Source organism: Crocodylus porosus, unplaced genomic scaffold (assembly GCF_001723895.1).
Source record: "Crocodylus porosus isolate Cpor-Errol unplaced genomic scaffold, CroPor_comp1, whole genome shotgun sequence".
In the NCBI taxonomy this organism is placed as follows: domain Eukaryota; kingdom Metazoa; phylum Chordata; order Crocodylia; family Crocodylidae; genus Crocodylus; species Crocodylus porosus.
The window spans coordinates 16,808,148-16,827,927 of NW_017728920.1; the positions used below are offsets into that span (position 1 = coordinate 16,808,148).

General features: G+C 40.1%; 1 protein-coding gene across 4 annotated transcripts in view; it reads right to left on the reverse strand.

Annotated features, from left to right (window-relative positions):
• The window catches only part of ANK3 (ankyrin 3), a 380,097-nt gene that overhangs the window by 169,325 nt on the left and 190,992 nt on the right, over positions 1-19,780 (reverse strand). For all 4 annotated transcript variants that reach the window (XM_019538622.1, XM_019538625.1, XM_019538623.1 and 1 more), the window contains exons 9-13: positions 16,624-16,722; positions 8,733-8,930; positions 5,604-5,702; positions 2,347-2,445; positions 1,022-1,120 (exon numbers count right to left, since the gene is read on the reverse strand). In XM_019538622.1, the coding sequence (XP_019394167.1) occupies positions 1,022-1,120; positions 2,347-2,445; positions 5,604-5,702; positions 8,733-8,930; positions 16,624-16,722 (594 nt within the window). The remainder of the gene's footprint in view (positions 1-1,021; positions 1,121-2,346; positions 2,446-5,603; positions 5,703-8,732; positions 8,931-16,623; positions 16,723-19,780) is intronic.

Consider the following 19,780-nt stretch of genomic DNA (forward strand, 5'->3'; position numbering starts at 1 on the left):
GGCTCTCACAATAGAATTATGAGACCTGGAAATCCACATTTTTATTACGATTGTAATGGCTCATTCAGCACAGAAATCCCACTGGATAAAGTTCTAGGAAGCTGCTGTGTTAAGTCTTAAAGTTTGTTTTCATATAAGAAAATATTTAGGAAATTTGTAACCTCATGCCAAGAGCCTCATAGCTATTTTCTCCCTTTTTCTGTATTAGTTTCTGTAAATTCTGTATTGGCATTTGTTTTAAACATTCAAGTTACACAAACTTTATTCAAAGCACTCTGGCAGCAAGGCCAGTATCAGTGAGAGTAAATGTAGCTGTGCCTTCACTTTCATCCCATAAAAATCTATGCAAGTCCCTTTGTCTCCCTCTCTCTCTTACAAGGGTTCAGTTTTATCAGCCACCCCTAACTTTTACTTTTACACTTATAATGCTGTGCTATTATATACTGTTATTCTGAATTCTTGCATTTCCCAGATTTTTTTTTACTAAAATCTTGAGTCATATATCTTTACATTACCTGGGCTTGTCCTACTTCGGAGGCTGCCACTGGCTGTACTAAGGATGCATCAACAACATCTCAACATTCTGTGAAGGCATCTTAATTCTCCCTTCCTTTGTGATAGCTATCTTACTCCAGTTGGGACATCCACATTCATCTACCCACCTCTAAACGAGTTCTCCTGAATTCTGAAAAATCCCTACAGGTAAACTGCTAATCCTCTGATGGTACCAATGACATTTTTATGTGTTGGAACAGTGACACTCCAGCTCCCACTTCTATCCTTTCCACAAGACTGCTGTATCTAATTTCAAGGTACCCTTGAGATGCCAACACTGTGAGTTTTTTGTGAAATATTCTTTGAAAATATGTTTTAATGTATTTATTGGTACTATGCAGGGAACAAAAAAATTGCCATTACCCCAGTATAAAGATCAGCACCTGGTTTCATTTCCTCATTCCCTCCCCTGGGGTAGGTGGGAGATCATTTCGCTCCCTGGCTGTGCTATGTGTGCACATCTTACCTTAGCTTTAGCTTCTACCTGAGCTCCATTTTGTATTAGGTATCGAACAACTTCTGTTTGGCCAGCTCTGGCAGCCATATGTAGTGCTGTTTCTCCTCTCTAATATGTGAAAGCAAAATATTGTTAAAGATTCAAACAAACAAACAAAAAGGATGTTTTATGACTACAAAAGAAATTGTGACCCAGTTTAAAATCAGGCACGGAGGAATATTTTAGGATCTGTTTGTGAACAGAATGTGGAAGCAAATCAATATCTGACCTCTAGATCTGTCTTGTACAGTGATTAATTCCAGCAACATTTTCCCAATATAGTTGTACATTTGTGCTATTTCATTTTGTTGAGAAGAGAAGAAAATCTTGCTCACTTATAGGGTACTTGTAGTATTAAAATGATGTCATATTAAATGACCAGTCAGTTGGCTGAACATTTAAAATAATTTCAAGTTTTGTGCAATCAGATGTCAGACTTTTCTTGGCTTCCCTGCTGTTATGCTCTATGTCATTTGGATGAGTGAAGAGGAACTCTCCCTCTACCCCCACCCCATTAGGTATATAAACCCAATTCTTCATTGGTTTAACAAAAGATACATCTCCAAATAAACAAGAACAATTTCAAAAGGGAAATTGCTTTTTAGATTTTTGTACTTCATAGGGCCTTTTAAAACCATCTCTCTCTCAATTCTCTAAACGGCCTTGCCTGCACATATAATTTAACAAGATGTATACAACAAACCTTTAATACAATACTTTCTTTTAACTGTGTCTATATCAGAATGTTAAAGGGAGACTTTAATGCAAATTGTTAAAAAGCTTTGACATCTTTATACTTTTTGCTCTTTGTCCTCAATTTCAGTTTATTAAACATACATCTAACAGCAGCTTTATTCTCACAAACTCAGTGTGAGCCTTGGAACATGCAGTGCACATTCAGTAGAAGTGCACTTTTATGGTAGCGTGGACACATGCAATATGTCCTGACAATCTGCTGCAATCTGTTGGCAACAACAAAACTGGCTTGAAGTGGCAAGACATCAGTGTACTACGGATGAAATACTCAGAGTTGTGCACATCTCCAATGATACACAACAAGCTCTGAGCGAGTTCTAACTCTGTATCTTGGCATACAGGAAAATAAACAGAAACATTTTACAATAAAACTACAGCAGAATTTTTTTTTTCATCTCAAGTGATGCATGGAAATTTCCACTATTTTTAATAGGAGCTCTACAGAGGTAGCTACAGAGGAGCTCTATAGAGGTCCCTTAATAAATGTCATTACCAGATATTCTCACTCACATATTTCTGAAAATAAAACTGTTGCTTACCACATTGGTAGTGTTGGGTGATGCACCATGATGCATTAATTGTGATACAATATTTACATGTCCCATGAAGGCAGCAACATGGATTGGAGTTAGACCCGACTAAAAACAGACAGACAAAATTAACCATCTAATTTTACACGATCTTTTTTTAATACTGCTATCTTAAAGGAAAAACAGACTTGTTTAAAATAAATTTGCCTCAATCTCCTCACCTCATCTTTTAAAGGCTTACACCCAGGTTGTCCAACTTCTGATTGTCCACAGGCTGTGGGTCCCGCCATCCTGCCTCCAGGGACAGGGGCAGGAAGTGGAAGATGAAGGAGGAAGGAAAACTCAGAGACCCTGGTAGCAGTGGTAGCAGCAGCAATGTGAGAAGTGGTGCCCAGGTGAGGGCCAAAAGTTAACTCCTAGTGGGCTGTATGTGGCCCATGGTCAGCCATGACTTACACAGATTCTGAGCTTTAAGTGAAAACATTTGCATACTTAAAAGTAAGTACATGCAGAACTGGAAACTGATATGTGGTTATGGTTGGTGGGTATTAATAACAAACATTTTGAATGTCAGCAATACTTCAAATATAAAGATTACTTAGAAAGCCAAAATGTTTCTTCCACTTAAACATCTGCTGCTATGATAAATGGTCTCATCTTTAAAGAAGGTAAAAAAAAATTCATCACAGACCGATTTTGGACCAGAAAATAAAAATGAATAGAATAATTTCTGATAGGAAGACACAATTTTTGCTAAAAAGGCATCTAAAAGGTGAGTGGAGCCTTTCTTCCCAAATGTTGCCGTTAATTTCCTGGATTAAGGATAATGCTTATTTATCACGTAGATCAACTTCATCCCATTGCCTCTATGACAGGAGGGGAGTTCAAATCACTGCATCTTAGCTGAGTGGAGGATGAAGAGTATTACATGTGCAGAGTAGTCTGTCCTTTCCTAGGATGGTGCTGTATCACTGGAACTCCATAGTGTTGATTGTCCACAGGATATATAGTTATAGAAAGGGGAGCAACCATTCACCAGGGTACTCACCCTGCACTGACCCTAGGGAATTTGCATCAGAAATCCAATCAATAGTTAATATTTCTCCAAGTAGATTAACACGCTCCAAGTCCCCTTCACAGCTGTGGCTACACAGCTGAAGTGGAAGTCAGCCAGAGGCCCAATGGGTTTTTAAGGGGGTGTTGCTGCAAGGGACAAAGAAGGTATAAGAGGTAGAGATCCCTTGATTTGGGGAATGGTCTCCATGATGCCATTCCACCAGAACAGTGAGTTGGAATTACAAAACCTACTGTGAAAGGTATAGGATCTTTATAAAAAAATTTACAATAATAGGTAGTTAGCTGTACAGTAAGGGTGACAAATGTCAAACCACAATTGGGACTAACTTTTTCAATTATCCTACCCCTGAAAACCCTAAAACAGTGGAACTTGGTTCTCTTCAGATTTCTTTGGGGAAGAACAGTGTGAGTGTCTGGATAATTTACTGGCAGCCAGGTGAGAGACTGTCACCTTTATTTTGACTACAGATGTAGTGATTCTTAAATGTGCTATTTCTAACTTCATCTTGGCAGCTCATTGTAATATACTGATGACCCATCACACAAGTGGAAGGCAAAACACTGGTGCTGCCAAATTTGTTGAGCAATTCTTGCTCATTCTTTTAAATTATTTTTACTCCTTTGCACTATGTGGATAAGAGTTGGATGAGCTACCTATTTCCATAGTGATGAAACTATAAATAGGGAGCACAAACACAGCATCTCAATACATAATTTTCACCGTGTGTCTCTCACTTACATGCTTAAGGAGCTTAAAGCTAGAACCTGCAGACTGGATCATAACTCCCATGGTGTGGAGGTCATAACTAGAACAGATTCCTTTAATGGGATCTGTAATAGAAAGAGCTTTACTAAGAGTAAGAGTTTTGCACGCTGTGCTAATAGCAAAAGTTTTGCATGCTGATTCCATAGGAGGATGGTGAAGTGGCACATAGCCTGCTGCTCTGTGAGCGTGACCGAGCCGTGAACCTAGATAGCAGAATGTTGTGATACAGTGGAATGCGGCAAACACCAGGTGCGTCAGATCACGACTCATCACCATTTTCCTAGCTTGAGATAATGTTTTTTGCTTCAGACTATATAAGCTGTATATTCTTGGGTTGCTATGGGTTCCTTCACTCTGGCAAGAGTTCTGACTTGCGCGGAGCCCTGGCACAGGCTATTGCATCCCCGGGATCGGAACACTTTGGGGCCAGGGGAACCATGCAGGGTAGCGGCTGCTGCCTAAGGCCGATGTGAGGTGACCGTCCTCTCTGCTCTGTTCTATCGCCTACCTCTGCAAGTATCCTTAAATAAAGCTTTGCAAGGGTGAGAACAACTGTGAGTACGTCCTTTGTTCAAGCATGGGGAATCTTCTGGACCCACGAGTTCAGTCTAAGACAGGATCAGATGTCTGTTCCTTTGCAAACCACCATGTCCTCATGTAGAAAAAGCTCTCCAATTATCACCTTGTCAGTGAAGTAAGATGCTGTAATTAGCCACTCAATTATTTGAAAACTTGAAATAAATAAATCCACACTTCAAAGATTTGAGAGGTAAACTGTTCCCAATTATATCTTGTTTAATTTAATCAATGGAACAGCTAATCCTTTTCTAACTTGACTTATTACCTTTGTATAAGTGACCTTTATTCCTAATTGGTCGAGCTTTTGCAAACATGTAAGAAACAAATTTTCAACTGGTCTCAGTCAGCTTCCAAATTTGTGCCCATAATTTTATTGCACAATCATATACAGGACCAAGTAACAGCACAATAATAGGCTCTCTATCTGATTTGTCATGACAAATTACTGTGACTGGATTACAATAAATTAATAAATTAAATAACCTTTCAAAACCGGACTTTAGTGAAACACACACCTTGTGCTGGCCTGCTGCATATTTGCCAGTTTTATCCCATAAGTTTAAAACTGCAGATACAAATGCAGAGATTTATTTTTTTTTATTTGCCCCGTATGTTTGATTAAATATAATTCCTGGGTGCTGAAATCCATTGTCTTTGTAGATGTTCTGATATGCAATAGCAAGTTACTTTCTAATTTCAGTATTTGTTAAACCACTTGCATTTTGTTAAAAATCATTTAAAATAGTAATAATGTATGTTCCTCAACCAATGTCCATACATTGTATAGTTGAATGGTGTTGTATTTGTGCTAGGAACAAAGCAGCATGTGCAAACAATGCCTTACCTCAGTCACAGCTTGGATAGATGCACCATGTTTCAGGAGAAGCTCCATAACTTTAATTCTGTTTTTCTTGCAGGCAATATGAAGAGGTGTGAAGCCATTCTGTTAATGAGAAAAGATGCACTTTCAGGCACCACCTTTGGCATTACTACAGTATAGTACATGGGTTTTTCTGAAGCTGAAATGTTTTTCAGCAATACCAGAACATACAAAAACTTGTTTCAGTTTGGCTGAATTGCTCATGTTAAGACAAAAAAACAAAGGCAGAAATACCTAGAAAATTTGGAATGTTTCATTTTGACATTTTCAAAATTAAACATTTTGTTTTTCCCATTAAGAGCATTTTTTTGTTTTGAAACTTTCTTTCATTTCATCAAATGTTTTAAAAAGCTCATTCTACCCATTTTCTTTTCATTTCTAATTTTCCTACACTATTTTAAAAAGTCATTTTGGGCTAACCCCAAATATTCGTTGTGTTTTGTTTTGTTTTTAATTTTTCATAACCATCAGTGAACCAGAAACTTAGGTAGTTGCACAATTCTATTTCTTAGGGTTATTTATTGACATTTTTGCCCCTCACAAATTTTGTGCCACTTAATATTAATAAGATTTGTTTGTCATGTGATAATAATATGCAAATATATTTTTAAGGAAAAATAGTTGTACTTGTAGCATTGTGCACATTTAAAGCTGGCACCTTGTTGGTGGGGAAATAATAAGAACTCAGCTGAAGCAAGAAAGCAAGATGTCCAGACCATCCAAGAATGATGCAGCATTGTTTACAATATTCTCTTGAACATTGATGCCAGTCTGAATACATATCACAGAGTAGTTTTAAAAACAGCTGACATAACTGAACTGCAGATCAGATCAAAATTAGCTACATTACTGACTAATAAAGAACACTAGATACTTCATAGCATGAGGTCAGTGAGACTGTCTGCTCCAGTTTAGGGTAAACATTGTAATTCAACCCCCCAGCATAGCATAATGACCAGGCTAAGACTAGACTAAATTACTGCAAAATGGACAGAAATGAAGACAGACAGAACTGTCTGTTGAAGAATACCTTAATGGAAGGAGGTTCCTTAGTTAGTGAATTACTCAAGTAACTTTAATGTTTTCCCTTGTTTTCTAGGATATTGGGCATGTTAGGAACATCCAAGTAGGGAAAGGCTTGGACAGAGTACACTGGATTCTACCTACTTTTAGTCAGGTCATGTCTTCAGGAAATTGTTAGAATGTAGCACAACAGTTTAGTGATTGCTAAAATTATACTAGGGGCTAGACATGGAACACAGGAGGTGCTATTAAAGCCCGCTTTACTCCCATCTCATTCTTTATGTTAAGAATTCAACTTTATGCAAGTGAGTTAAGAAATAATGACATGTAAGCTTTCTAAGCAGAGCAGTGATTGAATACTTTCTTTTAGAGCTGTGCAAAGCTTTGGTCACTGATTCAATTTAGAGGAGATTTGGCCCCATTCAGCAGCCAAATCTTCAAATCCAAATCAAATCAGGAGACCCGTTAATCTCTCTGAATTGAACTGGAAGCCTCTGATTCGATTTGAAGAGATTCGATGATTCAGCCATAGACACAGCTTTATATGTTTTTCTACATAACTCAAGGTACCAGGCACAGCTCGTGAATGCTGATATAGTGGGTAGGATGGACTGTCCCATGGGAGCACTAGTGGGGTCCCTCATGCACTTGCCAGTGGACCTGGAAGTGGACCAGAAGAATTTCTGGTCCACTTCCAGGTCCCCCACAAAGTGTGCAGGGGACCCCCCCACCCCTCTGGCTCAGCCACTGGTGCCTGTTAGGTCTGGGGGGTACCCAGGGTCCCCCTCGTGGCTGATTGCTGAGCTGGGGAGTGCAGTGGGGGGGGGGTCAACTTCTGGTCCACTTCCACTTCCAGGTCCACCACCGAGCGCACTGCGTGCCCCTGTGAGACACTCCATCCACCCCACCATCTCAGCATTCACAAGCTGCACCTGGTACCTTGAGGTACATAGAAAAAATATATAAAGCTGTATCTATGGCCAAATCGCTGATTCTCCAAATCAACATTGAATCTTTAGATTCAGATTCAGCTGAATCAAATCAGTGAATTGAATCACTGTCCCCCAAATTGGGCCGAATCCGAATCCAAATTGAATCCTGCCCACTTCACACACCCCTACTCTCTTTCAAGCCCGCTCCAAATGTTCTGAAACATGAAATGAGGCATCAGTTATTTCTGAAGGCAACACTAAGTAATACACACTGTCTTACCAATGGGAGAGAAAAGGAACCCATATAGTAAGATGAGGGAACAGATAGAACTGAGTGGCTGAAAGAAAATAAGCTTTTGAATTGGAACTATTTGTAAAAAGAACTCAAACCCACCCTAATTTTGCACAGGTTTGGAGTTCTATACTCATGACTTACTTAGAAAATCAATACTTGCATAGCATTGACGTGGGTATAACAACATATAAAACCAAAATATAATTAATGTAAGAATTTGAATATGTTTGGGATGACTGTTAAAGATACATTTATAAAGACAGATTTTTTAAGATGGTAAGCCATCAGTATATTTCAGGACAGAGCACAGGCATTGTGGCAGCAGTTTTCCTCGTAATAACAGTTGTAGTGTTGAGTTGGCTGGCTGTTTTTTTAAATATAGAAAGGTTATCAAAAAGATGTCAGTCAGTAAGTCATAGAATGCTGTGGATATTTGCTATGCCACTTTTTCTTATTTCATAAAGGCTGCAGATTCAATTCCTCTTGCCAAACACTAGAAAATCAGAAGCTCTTTCAAATTAACTGCTGTATCAGTTAAGATGTCAGTCCCCCAGTCTATCCTAAATCCCAACAAATAATCAAAACGTAAGGACGGCTCTTATTTACACCAGAAACCCAATACATCACCCTGAACATAAATAAAGCTTTATGCAGATAACACAAAGAATGTCAACAAATGAGAATGGCATTTTATTTTTGTGGACTCCATGCAAATACAATGTATTACCCTCATTGAATGCCAGTTCCTGTCAACTTTCAAGAAACAGAAAACACACTCAAATATTAGCCATTACAACTTTGAAAGAATGTTTAGCTGTGAATAGTAAGCTTCTGTGTACTCACCAGTGCTTTGGCATTAGGATTAGCCTTTTTGTCCAAGAGAACCTTGGCAACTTTGTAGTGGCCACAGTGGGCGGCAACATGCAGTGCAGTCAGATAGTCATTAGTGACATCATCAACAGGCACGTTGTGCTGAATCAGAAGCTGAACACAGTTTAAATGATCTCCTTGTGTTGCCATATGCAATGGAGACAAACCATTCTGTAAACAAAAAGAAACTAACTGAATAGACAGATATATGAAAACATTTGTGACTGAAAACTTTCTTTGAAGCACAGCTTTACAAGCTCTATTGTCATGTGAAATCCCACACTACATCAAATGGAAACTAATGCACTGGAGAAAATTCTGAAGTCTGCTTAAAACAAAAACTATGGCTAGTCCCTTCCCCCTCAGCTTGTATGAGCTTTTACTAGCATATGGGTGTCCTAAATCATATGAATCTAACAAGCAGGAGCATTTTTACACTAGATCATCTATACTAGAAGTTATACCCATATATAAATACCATTTAAATTATATAACTATATTAACATCACCCTTACTAGACAACCAAAAGCTTGGACAAAGGAAACATGGACAAAGTAAAACCTGTGTAAGGAATTTTGGATGGAGCCAAATGGAAAGATTTCTATGGAGACAATAGCTGCATATGAAAATTGTTTTTTGCACTGCATATAACACTTAGGCAACTATCTGTCAAATATGAATTTATCTATGAATCATTAGTCACATTAAAATAAATTAAATACATACACACACACCAATGACAGAAATGAATTATTCTCTCAGACAGAATTATCAGTGACTGATTCTTTTTCATAGAAAAAATACACAAGTACAAATTGATGTTGTTTGAAGAACTGCACAATGGTTTCTTAAGCCAGATACAGTACCAAAAACTACATTTTGAACTGCCAGTTATTTAGCTTCATCGTTCTAAAGCTAAAAGCATTCTGTAAATTTTTAATATTCAATTATTCAATTATTTATACTTAATGAAAACAGATTCCATTTCACTTACTATCACAGTAATGCTTTATCTTGGTGATAACGTAATCCAGATGGCTGAAATATGGCTTTTAGATCTAAAAATACTGCAGACTTACTGCCAAGAAAAATTTAAACTCTTTCTCACAGATGTGGTGCCCTTATGTGACCATGGGTAACATAAGCAAAACACCAATATAAATGCTCAGTAGCTGTATTTCTCAGCCTTTCTGAAACAGAGGCCTCCTTTTTTCTAATAGGCCATATGATATGAGAAATGACAAAAATTACAAAAAAAGGAGCAAATGCATGATAAAATACATGTTAAAAAGCAGCAAAGAAGAATGAAAGAAGGTGAAATAAAGCATGGCACCTGAATTACATAATTCTAAAGCAGTCTCAGCTGGATCACATCTTAGCATAGGACTCATGAGCATGACTCTTCCTGTACACAATGATGCAGATCAGCTCCCTTTCCATTTCCAGTGGGAACTGCTGCAGTTATTTACTTGATATTTGGAAAGTATTTGATACATTTTAGTTGTCTTTTAATGTGATTTAGCAATTTAAAACAAAGGGGAGAGTTAGCACTAAATAACAATGCTCTCCAGACAACAGCTTGAGAACCGCTGATGTGACAAATTCCTGTAAGCCATTCTGATTACAGTGAGAATTACCTAGAAGATGCAGGCACCATTAAATATTGTGCACTGTTAAATATTTAGTGAAATGTAAACAATAACAGTGAATCCATCACACATGTATAACCCGTAAGTGAGTGGGACAACTTGGAAGGCATGGAAGGTATTCAGAGTCTCAAGGGTAGCTATAAGGGAAGGAACTGTGTATTAAAGTAGAAATGTGTGGGAAGGAGGCAGGAAAAGATCAAAACATCCAGCAGACAAATGTGAGGAGTAGAGCCTAAGGGAAAGTAGGAAGGGAGCAGAGGTCATCAAGGAGCATACTAATATGTGAAAGTTAGCAGAAAACTCGAGAAAATCTTTTGAAGACCAGAAAAGTATAACTAGGAGCAAAAAGACCAGGGCACAGAGCCAGACTGAAAAGAAATTTTGCAATGGACACGTAAAGGATGATGGAAGACTGGTGTTTTGGTTAAAGCACTGGACCCAAAATGGGGTTTATTCTTGGTTTTGCTAGATTATCAATAAAATGTGATACTCTAGACAAATCATTTAATATTTTTGTGCCTGTATCACCCACATGTAAAATAAAAGTACAGGGCAGAACATTACTCCCCCTTCCGCATCCATGTTGTGAAACATAATTAATGTCTGTAAGCAGTATTTTGGGGTCCCAAGATGGAGCAGCTATCTGAACTCCTGTGACAGTAGTATGGCCTTCTGGCCACTCTTAAAAGGATCTCACAGCACTGCAGGGCACCATGCCGCTCTAGATGAGAGTTACCAATGTACTGGATTGCCACTGGGAACATAAAATGTGAAGTAGCTGAGTAGAAATCAGGGAAGATCACAGGCCAGCTATGGACAAATGTGCATATGGAACTTTTTTTTTAAAAACAGGAACGGCTGATCAGGAGTGGACAACAGATGTTATTTTCTAAGAATTACAGATGTACAACTTGGGAGTGATATACATGTAGCAAAACTGCTCCAGTTTGAACCTTAGATGAACCAGTATTAAAGTTGGAGCTGTTTTGCTTCATTTGTATTGCTCCCTGCATTTGTATTGCTCCCAGCTCCCGTACACTTAACTGTTAGAATGTAACAGCTGCTGCAGGGCTTGGAGAAGAGTCCCGCCCCTCTTTTTAAATGACTCCAAATGTACTTTATTCACACCTATGGGAATACAGCAAGATATGGATGGTTATATGATGCTTGAGAAGAAAAGTAGTAGATGACCAGCTCAAATTCCACATCAAAGAGATGGCTGGCAAAGATGCATCGTATTGAAAACCAGTAACAAAGAAGACACTTCGCTCTTGCATAGCAATTTTTATGCTTCCTCTGTAGCTGTTAACATGTTTCATGCTGGGGAGAGGTTCAGTTGAATTAAATTCACCTTTTTTAAAAACATGGACACTGATGCACAGAAAAATGATTAACTTTGCCCAATTACCTGCGGCAAGGGCATGCAGCAGAGCGGAGTGGGGACAGACAGTATTGTGGCAGATATGACAGGGACCAGAAAGATGAGCAGCAGATCAAGCAAGGAATGCAAAAAACACAGAGGCAGACTGGGCAGGGAGCACAGAACAGGGAGCAGAAAGCAGAACAGCAGCTCAGGCAGGGGAAGGGGATCAGAGTGGCACTTGGAATGGATACGGGGCTAATTTGTAGCACACCTGCCAAAAAGGTGGCCCCCCTACTGTAATAAGAGTGGAGGTCCTTTCAAGGGTGCCACAGGTGTCATGCAGTACCAATACTGTAAGGTTTGCAAGCACCAACACAGAATACTCAGGACTAGAATGCAGATTCCTTGTTCCCAGGCTATTAGGCCATTCTGCCTTCTCTAAGAAAAAAACTAAGGATATGGCAATGTGAAAATGCAAACACCACACTAAGCACTGTGCTAGGAGCTAATAAGAACTTATTTATAGATCAGCCTTCAGGCTTTTCTCTTATAGTGAAAGAGTTTTTTCTATCACTTGAAAAGTATAAAAGTTAACATTCTTTCTGAAGATTTATCTATCTTCAAGAAGTTATGACTTGATTAAAAGAGAACTATTCACCATACGGCATAGGGTGGGTAAGATAACTAGTAGGGTGGAAGTGCTTGGCTTTAGGAAGGCTAACTTCAGTGTGCTTAGGCGTCTAATCAATGATGCACTGCAGGATAAGAGTATTGGCAAAATGGGAGTCCAGGAAGGATGGTCATTTCTAAAGGAAGTGATCTTTTGGGCTCAGAGGGAAACTATCTCAGTAAGAGGGAAAAGGGGGAGCAATTAGTGACAGACGGGGGGTGGGCATGACTGATCTATTCAATAAGATGTTTGCCTCTGAGTTCCTGAACTGGGGTCAAGATAAGTCTCCTAATGGGCTCTTAGACTGGCATCAGAGAGATACCAGATCACCAGCTGTTGAGGGTGACTTGGTGCAGAGTCATTTGGATGGCCTGGATGAGCTGCATCCAAGAGTACTGAAGGAATTGGCTGGTGTCATAGCGGAACCACTGGCACGGTTGTTTGAACACTCGTGGTGCTTGGGTCAGGTCGTGGAGGACTGGAAAAGGGCCAATGTGGTCCCCATTCTGAAGAAGGGGAGGAAGGAGGATCTGAGTAATTATAGACTAGTCAGTGTCACCTCGATCCTTAGAAAGATCTTTGAAAAGATTATGAAGGATCATATTTGTGGGAGTCCAGTCAGAAAAATAATGCAGCAGGGAAATCAGCATAGCTTCATAACAGGTAGATCATGCCTTACCAATCTGGTTTCATTTTATGACAGGGTTGCAAAATGCTTAGACGCAGGAGTAGAGGTGGATGTTGTTTTCTTAGATTTTAGCAAGGCCTTCAATACAGTATCTCATCCCATTCTCATTAAAAAATTAAGAGACTGTGACAGATGTTTACACAGTCCGGTGGGTAGCCAATTGGCTTAGTGGTCGCACCCAGAGAGTGGTAGTAAATGGGTCGGTATTGACCTGGAAGGATGTGGGTCGTGGGGTCCCACAGTGTTTGGTCCTTGAATCTGTACTTTTCAAAATCTTCATCAGAGACTTGGATGTGGGTGTGAAGTGTATTCTGTCCAAGTTTGCGGATGATACTGAATTGTGGGTTGAAGTGCACACTCTGGAGGGTAGGGAATGATTGCAGGCAGATCTGGACAGGTTAGAAAAGTGGGCAGTACACAATAGGATGCAGTACAATAAGGACAAGTGCAGAGTGCTGCACCTAGGGTGCAGAAATATCCAGCACACCTACTAGCTGGGAAGTGACCCTCTCAGAAGCACAGAAGTAGAAAGGAATCTTGGAGTCATAGCGGACTCCCACGATGAACATGAGTCGTCAGTGTGACAAAGCTAACAGCATTTTATCGTGCATCAGTAGATGCATGACAAATAGAATCAAGCAGGTGATACTTCTGCTCAATGCGGCATTGGTCAGATGGCAGTTGGAGTACTGCGTCTAGGTTTGGGCACTGTACTTCAAGAAGGATATTGATAGACTCGAGAGGGTCCAGACGAGGGCCACTCGTATAGTTAGGGGCTTACAGGACAAGCCCGATGAGGAGAGACTGAGGGACCTGTACCTCCTCAGCCTCCACAACAGAAGGCTGAGAGGTGATCTTGTGGCCACCTACAAATTCATTAGGGAGACGCTGCAAGGGATCGGAGATGATTTGTTCACCAGGGCGCCTCTTAGGGTAACAAGAAACAAAAGTCACAAACTGACAGAGAGCAGATTTAGGCTAAATATCAGGAAAAATTTCTTCATGGTAAGGGTGGCCAAATTTGGAATGGGCTTCCAACGGAGGTGGTGCTCCCTCCTACCTTGGGGATCTTTAAGAGAAGGCTGGATAGGCATCTGGCTGGGGTCATTTGACCCCAGCACTCTTTCCTGCCTAGGCAGGGGTCAGACCGGATGATCCATTGAGGTCCCTTCCAACCCTAGCATCTATGAATCTATAAACTGAGCCAAGTGTTTTTTTCCAGAGAACAATATTGCAGTTCAGTGCCAAATGAACAGATTCATTAACATCATTCAAAGGTATTCTGCCTCAGCTTACCTCACAAATACAGTCTAAATTAACAAATCAGAGAGAGAATGGAACAAGAAATACTTCCCTTTTCTTATGTTCATTTTTTAATATCTAGTATTGATCCCCTCTCCCCTGAAGAAAGGCTTGTATAGCATTTTAGTGTTTGGTATTACATTATTTAAGCCAGTTCTGTAGCTTGTGGCTCTACAATTTCAAATCCTGAAGCACATACTCTTACTTTTCTGATAGATTTTTTTTTAGGTGAGGCAACAACATTTGGGGAAGTTTTGCAGATCTCATTCTTTAAAATGACTATGTCTTTGAAGGGACACATTGGAAAGGAAAAAAAAGGTTAAAAAACTCTTAAAGAATAAACTAGTATTCAAATAGGTGGTTAAGTTTCAAGGTAATTAATATCAGTACTGCACATTCTAAAAACAAGGGATAGTTCCTGAAAACTGTGACCATGCTATTTTTAACAGAAACAAAACAACAGGGCTAAAGTTGTTTATGTGAATTTAATCACAGACCCACCAAAGACTGGGGAGAGCTATTGGAAGGCAGGGCAGATTAAATCTGGACAGGGAAGATGATTTAGTTTGAGGGAGGTAACTCTATAGAGAAAGGCGCATAGCCTTCTCTTCATATAAATGTGCTCCAGGCTTGGGTACAGATATTCAAAAAGCCTGAGGTGGAATTGATCTATGTTATGTCGTTTTCTGTAAGCTGCAAAGTTTAGATTGTTACAGAACACACATTTGCCCTTTAGTAGTGGGAAGAAAAATCTTTAACTGGGTTTTGCTATTTTACACCAGTTTGTGTGTGCCAAACTTCTGTTCTGTTATGGGTATAGACTGGTTTCCTATCACTTATACCGGTAAAAGTATCTGTACCTGGCCCAGGTATCTCTGTGAAGGCTATGTGTATTCACACCCTGCTCAAACAGCTGCACAACATATCAGCAGCAGCAGGAGGAGCTCACATGTGCAGGGCTGCAAGTTCAGAGCTTTGGGAGTCAATGGCAATTCTGTATACAGATGAAGGGAAGATCTTCTCATTCACTCATTCTCATTTGCTCATGTCACATTATCTATGACAGGATATGTCAGGGACATGAGACAGACCAAAGATGGTGCCATATCCAAACTACATGCTAAATATTCCAGTGGGAGGGTGGGAGGAAGGGGGTCTAGAGGGGAGAGAGAGAAAAAAGGAAAGACAAAAGATGATAAGAGGACAGGATAGAGAAAAAAAAGACACAAAATAACACGTGAAAACAAGAAATACTTTAGCGAAATGCTGCTGCATGGCACAAGAAGAGAAAGGATTGCAAAGAAAGGGGCTCCAAAAACCTGTACTGGTACAATGAAAATTTTTATAGCAGTGTTCCCACCCATACATATCAACTTCAATGGAAGGAGGCATACGTAGTATGGTGGTGTCATTAGAAATTCAATTGCTACACATACATCAGAGCTATCCCTGGTATCTGAAATAACACTGTGTAGGGAACAGCATCAAATGCTCATTTTAATGATAATCCTTGTACCTGAAGTTGGCTGCCCACCCTAATGACTGTGATTTGAAATTTCCATGAAGAGCCTCATGAAAGGAAAACAATGAATTTCACATATTTTAACAAAGTATAGGGATAAGAAATGGAAAAATTTAGTAATCAGCCTAACAACTCAGAAAATGAGAGCTCCTCTGTAGAGAGACATTACTTTATTTTTATCATTTAACTCTACTTTGGCCTTGTGGTACTTCTGTAACAAGTTAAAGCCTCAGTGTAATCTGTATACCTTCGTTCCAAGCAAATATTTTCTATCCATCCAAATTCCAATTGGTAGAAATAGTATTTAACTTCTATACTGCATCATCATATAATCCTCTTCACAAATGAAAACACATCTGCTTAGCATCCATGAACAACAACATTCAACACTGCTCTTTGAACAAAGGATCTTCCATGCACCAGTTCAGGACTGTCCCATTTCTAAGCGGCTGAGTGCACGCTATGCAGGTTGCACCATTGTGGGTCACAGGCTCCCCTCTCAGAGGCCACACATGGCCCATGGACGAGATGGACAGTCCTATGCTAGTTTATGTAGATAATATGAAGATAGGAAGTTAGTATCCAACCCCTAACCCAGCTAAAATATACAGCACTGTGAAAACAGAATGATCAAATATTATTTAGCAGATAGTTAAAAAGTACTAGTTACCTTGGTCTTTGAAAGAATAGGGGCACCACGATCAAGCAACATTTCAACGACCTGTTCATGGCCGCTTCTTGCTCCACAGTGGAGAGGGGTCAGCCCATCCTATTAAACACAAACATTGTAATCCATTTACTTCAGATATAGTGAAATATCATGCACTTAAAAATAGAAGAATTTTTGGGCATGTGAGTCCTGTATGCAGCGGGTCAGGTAATATTGTTTGAATCATTTATTCCACAAATGAAACAATATTTTCAAGTAAAAACGATTTGATCTTTTTTATTGCATATTCAACTCTAGTAGACATATAGCTAGGATTATAATGGTATGATCAATCTGTAATTCAAACTACAACTGCACTTTCATTCAGTGAGCCTGCTGCTCAGTCTAACTCAACATATTGAGGACAGTTTTGAAAGAGGCCAAATCACCAGAGCTGCGTTTGTCGACCTAACAGTATCCTATGATACAGTTAACCACTGATGACTCTTCCACAAGACCCTGGAAATGACAAAAGATCTACACCTTACACAGCTGATATGAACCCTGCTTGTAAACAGCCCTTTTTTGTCAAACTGGATGGGAAGTGAAATGGATGCAGCCTAGGGCTGTGCGAAGCTTTGGTTACCGATTCCATTTGGAGGCGATTCGGCCTGATTCGCTGGCCAAATCTCCAAATCTGAATCAAATCAGGAGAACCATTAAAAGGTTTGAATTAAATCCAAAGCCTCTGAATTGATTCAGAAAAGATTCAGAGATTCGGATTGGCTGGGGAGAGGCAGGTACAGCCAGTTGGCTGCAGGTTCTCCCGAGGCTCCTCTGGCTGTGTCTGCCTTTCACCGGGCAGGAGGAGCTGTGGGAGAAGCTGCCATGGCTGTCCTGCCTGGCCCCATCCCCTGCCCGGCTCCATTCTTCTTTCTCACTGTTGACATATTTACTCACATTAAAAAAAAAAAAAAAAAAAAAGGCAATCAGGGCCTCTGAGGGCTCGTGGGCAGAGCCCCCCTGCACAGCATGGGGTAGTAGGGGGCAGCAAGGATTGCCCCCACCACCACCTGGCATCTGCGTGGCAGCTGCTCCATGGCACAGCTGCAGCATGACTCAGCAGGGCTCTGCGTGCTGTCTGGGAGCTGGGACTGCTGGGGCTGAGCGGTGCCAGGCTCCAGCTGACCTTATAAGGTCTCACTCATTTTTTGAGCAATTGGCAATTAGTGTGTAACACCTGTACCTCGCAAGTGTGTGTGGCAGTAGGGAGTCGGCCCTCCCCCTCCCCTGGACAAGCCACTGACGGCCTCATCCTGCTCCCCACTGGGGCCCTGCAGCCACACATCATGGCCCTGGGCCCTAAGACCCAAGCACCGCCCAGCTCAGCCCCAAGTCCACCCAACTTCCTCTCTCCCCCCCTACAATGGCCTCAATCTCCCTCTCCCCCTCCCCACCATTTACCTGCTGGAGCTGCTCTGCAGGCTGCCTCGGGCCATGTGCAGGTAAATGTATGTGGTGTCCCCTGTTTCACTGCCTTCCTCCTGCTCCCTCTCAGCTCCCTGCAGGCTGGAACTCTGCCAGCCTGCAGGAAGCTCATTGCATAATTGAAAAATCCACAGGTTTGTCTGGTAAAATGAGAAATCCACATTTGCCTCCAGTAACAGTTAAAATCTACAGTTTACTCCATTTTTCCGTGAGAAACAGAAAACCCTGATCCCTGTTCATTACAATGTACCTGATTCCTACTAATCTCTTCACTCCACAGATGTCAATGACCCTCTCTCCTTTTTAATATTCTTGATAACCATCTTTATCTGAAGGTGCACAAGTTTGTTTAATTATATAATCTAACAAACTTGTGGACCTTCAAATAAAGTTGTTTTGATCTTGAACTGATAATATAGTGGGAGGCCGCTCCTGGCCTGTTCCAGTCAGGGGATATGAGTATTGGCTGTGCAGGGTGCTGAGCTCAGCAGGGGACAGAGGTGGCAGGCAGGTGCCTCTTTCCTGCAACTGATACCTACTCACTCTTGAGGTGTCCAATGCTGGCCTGGGAGCTCCAGCGGTGCCGGCCCCCAGCTCCTCTATGTTCAAGCTGTGATGCCAACCACATCTGTTGTCCCCCCTTTTCTGAAATCCTAGATCTGCCCACGGTAGTATATAAAAGTATCTTGAGGTTATACAACTGGGCTAGTGAGTCTGAATTTTGACCCTTTAACAGGACAGTTTTTATCATAATTTGTTCATTTCTAGTTATATTTCTAATATGAAAAAATTTCTTAAATAACATGATAACATCATCTAAGATTACAGGGTGTTTTGATTGTTTTTTGACTTGTGCCTTGTTTACAATGTTTAAATAAACTGTCTCATGTGCTGAACACTAGGATGGAATCTACTGTATATCTCTCTTAAGCAATTCAGAGTAATGTCAAAATGATTTTTCAGTGCCATATAGCATTATGCTTGTTACAAATAATAGTCACTGATTCAGTGAAAAGAAGAAAGAAGAAATATTTTCAACAATATCCAATCTCCAATTGGTTACAACCAAGAAAAAATTGCACAAGTTGTAGCAACACAGTAAATACACTGACTATGCACTAAATATACCAGTGAAGATTTTTCCATGAAAAGGATGGAGCTAAACAAACAATTAATTTTAGAACGTCTATTATATTTTCATACAGTTAATGAAAGAACTATTTGTTCTATTTGTCTAATAAATATTCCCTAAAAACTACATATAAACTGTAGTGACCAAAACATATTATCATTGTTTTATAAAATTATGTCATCAAACTATTTCACAGCATACTCTAACCAGAATAAAGTAGTAAATATCTCAACATTACTAAGCTAACTCCTGATCACCTGAAACCTTGATGTTTCTCAGTTTACTCCTTTGGGCTAGATCATCAGCTTACAATTGCTCAGTGCAAGAAGCAGTTTGGGAGGGAGACACTGTGACTCAAAAAACCTTAAACTCCCTTCATTCTTTGCACTCACAGGTCCAGGCCATAATTTGGCTTTTTATTTGGCCATATATTAGACTACTTTAATTTTACCACAGTACTGGTTCAAACTCTTACTTTACTTCTGCAAGTACTGGTTAAACTGACTGGTCTGATCTGGCCCTCAATGATGTCAGGGGATGTTTGTTATTGATCTTAAG